This window comes from Balaenoptera borealis (assembly GCF_965194805.1).
Source record: "Balaenoptera borealis genome assembly, chromosome: 1".
Lineage (NCBI taxonomy): Eukaryota > Metazoa > Chordata > Mammalia > Artiodactyla > Balaenopteridae > Balaenoptera > Balaenoptera borealis.
In genome coordinates this window covers 114724358-114730370 of record NC_138860.1, presented here as the reverse complement: position 1 = coordinate 114730370, position 6013 = coordinate 114724358, and the positions used below count along the sequence as shown (strand labels likewise).

At 50.4% G+C, this 6013-nt stretch overlaps 1 protein-coding gene across 1 annotated transcript; it reads right to left on the bottom strand.

Annotated features, from left to right (window-relative positions):
* Positions 1-262: 262 nt before the first annotated feature.
* BARHL2 (BarH like homeobox 2) lies at positions 263-6007 on the bottom strand. The gene is made up of 3 exons (XM_082351077.1): positions 5274-6007; positions 3286-3511; positions 263-1496 (listed from the first exon to the last, which is right to left on the bottom strand). The coding sequence occupies exons 1-3, from the start codon at positions 5881-5883 to the stop codon at positions 1184-1186; spliced, it is 1149 nt and encodes a 382-aa protein (XP_082207203.1). The 5' UTR covers positions 5884-6007; the 3' UTR covers positions 263-1183.
* Positions 6008-6013: the final 6 nt, after the last annotated feature.

The window sequence follows — 6013 nt, the reverse complement described above, 5'->3', positions numbered from 1 at the left end:
CTGCCGGCGTCTCCGCTGCCTAGCGCTCCGGACCCTCACCGCCCCAGGAGCCCGAGGAGAAGGGGGAGGGGCGGACAGACCCGGTTCGGCTGGGGCTGCCAGGCAGGCCGGGACAGCAGGGAAAGTTGGCCGCCTATTTGGCGAGCACCAACAGCCGACAAGCGCAGATTTTCTCCTGCGGCCTCACGAACTGCTCTGAAATCATCCACTTAAAAAGAAAGAAGTTCACACATATCGAATAACGGCTCGGAAGAGGCCACCGTGAAAAATGGAGCTGTTTTTATACAAGTCAGCCCAACATCTTTACAGATTTTGTAAATTCCTAATATTCCAGAAGGGATTTTGTTTTCCTAAACCAAGTGACACATTTCATCATAGTACATTCTGCTTCAGTAAAATCAGCTCCCTTGGATTTCACCGCTTGTTAAAAAAAGATAAACTTTATTTCTGTAATTTTCAATCACAAAAAAATCTATATTTTTGTCTAAGCATTTATTTTACTGAATCAAAAAGACATGAAAAGAAAAATCATGTTTTACTAATGTATATAAGTGACTCTTTTTTGGACAACATATAATAAATATGATATATCACTTATCACTCAGTCTTTCAAATGTACATTTTTTTTTCATATTATGGAGCATGCCACTTTTCCAAAAGAAAAAAGGTCATGAGAAATCAGTGCAAAGTTCTCAGTTACCCTCCTCTTTTCTCTGGGGCAGACGGAATGTCCACGGCAACGCCCTCTGCCTCGGAATTTGAGGCTGTTCATCTACAATTCTCTCTGCCTGTGTGGTTTCCTCTCCGTGCCCTTCTTTCTTCCCTCCTTACCCCACCCCCCTCCCTCCCTCCTGCTTGTCCCTAAAGTCATATTTTAAAAAGAACTTGAGGTTTTGTTTTTGTTGATGTTTTCACTTACTGGTCGCACTTTGTGTGGAGTCGGCGTTTTCGCCAGTCACACTGCTGTGCGGGAGCTTTCCAGCCCTGTCTCTGGGGGTGGGGAGATGGAGAGTGGAGGGCTGGCTCCTCTTTGGGCCCCCCCTCCACCCGCTGGTGAGTGTCTTCCTCTCTTACTTCTTTGCTTCCCAGTTGGCAGCAAGGGAGGCCGGACAGCCTGGTGCCGGGAGAGGAGGGGCAGCTGTCCGGGTCAGGGAGGGGACAGGGAGGGACAGTGACTTGCTCTTCACCGTGGATGCGGGGTGCCTGGGATGGGGTTGGACAGGGGATTGAGGGCCGGCTGTCCCCCAGGCCCCAGGCCGTGGATGAGCACTCGGGGCACCAGGGGCCGCTGCAGCTGGGGATGGGGCGCAGGAGGAGTCCGGTACATGCTGCTGTACATGGCTGCGGCGGCCGCCGCGGCGGTAGTACTGTCCATGCTGCCCAGCAAGCTTGGGTGGTAGAAATAAGGCGACGGAAACATCCTCTGCAGGGCCGAGTAATTCCCTGCCTCGGCCAGCAGCTCCAGGCCCACCGCAGTCTGCCGCTTCCACTTGGTCCTGAAATAAAAGCAGGCGTGCGTGCACCCCGCAGCTGTGGGCACTGCCCAGGCACCAAGGCCCGTTCTCCCCCCTCACCTGCCTTCTCTTCCTCGAGGAGCACAGGAAGACTTAGAAAGCGCTGAGAACCAGGAATGAAGCACACCTCCTGGCCCCCTATCCCACCCTCTCCCTCCCAGAATCACCCAAATCCAAGTCAATTTCCCAGACGATGCCATCAATGTCTGAGACATTCATAAATAAAATTCTCCAATCTTTGCTACCTTTTCCTGACTTTTTGCTCTGCTGTTGCCCCCCCCTTACTTATTGTTTGGCTACTTCCTGAAACTTTCCTGGAGGCCAACGGAGACCACTTTTTCTGTAGGCAGTCTTCTCCCTCCTCCTCTAATTTCCTTCCCCAAGTGGCTCCCCAGAAATCCCAAAGTGGCTGCTCTCTGCCCCTCCCCCTTTCCTCCAGGCCGAGTGAGAAGAAACCGTAAACAAAGGGACACAGAGACTCCTGGGCCTGGGACCCCTGGCCCTCTTGGTCCCCAGGGCTGTGGAGACATATCCCTCTCACCAGCCTGACAGGACCGTATGGAAGGTGTTGGGGGGGTGTGTGTTTAAGAGCCAGGAAGGTGACAAGGGTTTCAAAACGGAATTCGTTTGAGGGAGGACTCTCCCTTGGGGACAGTACCTCGGGGCCATTCCAGGAGGGGAAAAATGCATTTCAGGATCTTTTCTCCTCTGAGAGAGAGTAACAATTAAAACCTGTGATCAGCTCTTCTCGGTGTCCTCCCTCCCCCACCGCACCCCACTAGGAAGAAGAGGCAGCAGGCCTTTGCTCAGATGCCTCCTGACGGAACGCAGGGCTGGTGGGCCCTCCATACCCAGCAGCTCCAGCCAAATTAATAAACATGTCGCCCATTTTAAATTGGCTACAAATGACACTAATGTTTTCCGACAGAATTAGGGTGGCTGAAACCGTATGTAATGAGACAGAAAATTATGGTAAAGATGACAACTGGATGGGCATTTCCAACCACACTTATGGACGATTAGAACACAAATGAGAGAAAAGGAGGGGGAGAGAAAATCGAGACAAGGAAGACAACCGTCAGGCTTGGAAACTCAGCATAACCTCGGCCCCAGACTGCACAGTTTGGGTTCACACTGCAGTTCAGGGGCCTACAAGTACTGTCAGCCCCTTTCCTAATTTCCTTTCAAGGGAAGCCGTGGTTCCTGGAGGGCTCTGAGGTGGCCACAATAGGGGACAGACCCTCAGTCTAGATGCCTGACCGGCTGCCAACTCTACCTCTCCCGACTGCCTCACAGGCCAAGCAAGGACTTTTAAGCTGAAGCCAGTGGATCAGCTCTTCCAGGATGGATACAGCCAGACTGTGTGACCGGCTATAGATATTTGGAACCATCCTGGGGCAGGCCCAAAAGGGTGCAAGGCACAGGTTGTATGGGCCTGAGTGTCTCCTACACCGATGTCTCAGTTTGAAAAGGTGTGGCTTGATTGATTTGGGGGCAAAATGGGGTAAATTTCAGCCACTCATGTTTGAGGGAGAAACTAGCATATGTTAAGGACACTTAGAAGTGCAAAATTCTCCAAACTCCAGCTACCGAACAATTCCTTTCACCTTGGAGGTGTGGCTAATCCCTCCTCCAGCCAGAAAGCCCCAGACTGCCAGCTCAGGGCCCTCTGAGTCCTTAGTGTCTCCGGGGCCAGGAGGGAAGAAGATTGGTGTAGTAGTCTTGACCTGGATGGCCAGACGCCTTTGCTCTCCCACACAGCCTCCCTTACCTGCGGTTCTGGTACCAGGTCTTGACCTGGGTGTCAGTGAGATTGAGCGCAGCTGCCAGGTCCATGCGGTCCTGCACACTCAGGTACTTCTGTCGCTCAAAGCTACGCTCCAGTTGATTGAGTTGGTGGTCGGAGAAAGCCGTCCTGGCTTTGCGAGGCTTTTTGGCTCTCACAGGGGGACTCTCTCGGCTACTCGTAATCTCCCGGTCTCCTTCCTCCTTTGTTCCTACATAGAAACCCAGACACGGCTGTAAGGTAGCCTGGAATGGGGAAGGATGGAGTGTCCTCCCAGCACACACTTCCACATTCCCAAGCCAGCTGCTGGTCTGGGGGTGGGGGAACTATACTCTGTCACCTTCCTTATAAACATACTTGGACCTTAGCCAGTATGGAGGAAGAGGACCAACTGCTGGCTAGGGAGTGTGGAGCCTTGTGCAGAGCTCCTCAGAGGGTTCCAAAAGAGTGCTGGATCTTCCCGTCTTTGGAAATGAAAAAGAAAAAAAAAATACTTTATGATAAGGGTCCTTTTCTTAATTGTTTCCTTGACTGAGGGGAGACCCTGTCCCTTTCCATTACTGTTTTCACTCTGACTTCATATTTTCTTATTTGTTAGTTTTTAAAAGGTCTTTCAACTTTTTTTTTTTTTTGAGAAGGGGGCACTTTTTTCATTTTACTTTTCCTGTTTACTAAAAGTTATAGGCATTTGTTTTCCTTTTTTCAGATGCACTTGGGAAATGTTGGATCAAGCTCTCTGCGGCTGCTCGCATCAGGTCTCTTAAAGCTTCAGAAAGAATGTCTCCCAGACACTGCGTTCAGCTCAAAATCACTGAGCCCATCCAGGTGACAGCCCAGAGATTTCCGGATTCTATTTGTCAACTTTGGTTTTTTACTGAAATGCTGGGAAATCGATATGTCAATCCCTCTGTTTGTACCCGTTTTTGCTGCGCTCCTTGATCTTCCCTGCAGGAAGAACCATAATCTCTCTAATTGACCCACTGGGGAGGTTGGTGCACAAAAAATCGCCAGACCAGACTGTACATCTGTTTTGGGCACTATTATGCTAATGATACAATAGTAAAATGAAGAGGCAATATCCTACCTTCCAGACAGTCAGCACACATCCTTCCCAGAGATGACAAAGATTAATAATAATAATAAGCTTTCAGTAAAGGGAAAAAAGAGAATTCTCCTCGTATGTTAAAACTCTTTTGCCATGCAAAGACCAGAACACTTATGAAATTCTCTAGGGAGAAAGTGAAAAAAGGGAGTTGAAGGACAATTCCATTGCCATCTTCTGATTTTACAAAAATAGATATTCAATTCCATAAAATTTTACTTTCATAAATGCTACCTCCCAATTTACTTGTAAGGGGCCAAAACTCTTACTGAAATACAGATATTCAGTTAGCGCCATGGGGTAGGAAGGGTATTTTTTTTAATTGAAACACTAATTATAATTTTTTACCGTGTGGCCTTCCCTATATTAATCACGATCTAATAAATTTTTTAAAAAAGTTTCCCTGTTAATCGGCTCGGAATTTTTCCCTTCGCTAAATCTGATAATTCCCATTCCGGTGTTTAGAAAATACGGTGTGTAGGAAGAATGGAATGATTTGCATTAAAAAATAAGCACCACGTTGTGATCACACCCCTAGGCACTACGAAATACTAAAGTATTTCCCGTCAGATACCCTCCGCCTCTGCCCCCTTCCTAATAAATTAAAATGAAGTAAAACAAAGAAAGGAGCTGGATGGCGGTGAGGGCTGGGAGGTAGAAATGTAACAATAAACAGAACTTGGGACCAGTCCCCAAATCGCACGCGCAGGCCTCCCTCCCGCTTGCAGTTTTTGACCGTGGCGCTATCGCCTTAGAAGCTGAGAATCGCCTTCGAATCCCAGCAGAGATACGCGGGAGACAGAAGGGGAGACAGGGAAGCAAGAGGAGTGAGAAGCTAGACAGCTGAGGGAGCCGAGGCGGCGCGACTCACCGTGGCATTTGATGTCGCTCTGGGACTCTTCCCGCTTGTCGAGTTTGGTTTTGCTGTCCTCCTGCTCGAGCTTTGGCCTGAAGCTCTCGTGTGCTGCGTTGCTCTCCTGCTTCGGGGTGTGGTGGGGAGATGAGACGCTGGTGCTGTACGGTGCACACGCCGCCAGAGGTTTGCTGTCGCCCAAGATGTCCTTAATTAAAAAAGAAGAGGTGGAAGTCCTGGGGACCGAGGCGGCCGAGCCCAGCTGCTGGGCGGGTGGCTGCGGCGGCAGCGGTTGCGGCGAAGGCTGCAAACTTTGCGTGGGGGCCGCGGCTGGCGGCGGCGGCGGCTGTTGGCTGTGGTGGAGGTGGTGGTGATGCTGGGGGCCGTCCGCTATCACATGCGGTTCCGGGGGCTCCATGGCGACCGAGATGGGAGAGGAAGGCGCCGTTCCTACAGTATCAATCTCCGAACAGGGAGACGGAGTGGCCTGACTCCTAAAATCCGCGGTCCTGGCCTCGCCGAGCGGGCGGAAATCTCCATTCATCATGCCGGGGCTGCCCGAACTGGCACTGGACAAAATCGTGTCTATTCCAAAACTCGACCCGCTGGCCCCTTCCATTGTTGTCATTTCTACATGAGGTCCACGCCACTCCGCCGCTCCGCTGCCGCCCCGACCAAGCAAAGGAAGCTATCGATCGTAAAACAGAATAACACGAAACAATGTTGTCGCCGCTTAAAACGCAAACAAACAAAAAAAG

Coding starts and splice junctions, on each gene's coding strand:
- BARHL2 (XM_082351077.1), bottom strand. CDS start 5,883: ATGACAACAATGGAAGGGGCCAGCGGGTCGAGTTTTGGAATAGACACG. Junction 3,512..5,273: donor GAGCGACATCAAATGCCACG/GTGAGTCGCGCC, acceptor GTTTCTATGTAG/GAACAAAGGAGGAAGGAGAC. Junction 1,497..3,285: donor ACCTGGTACCAGAACCGCAG/GTAAGGGAGGCT, acceptor CTTTTATTTCAG/GACCAAGTGGAAGCGGCAGA.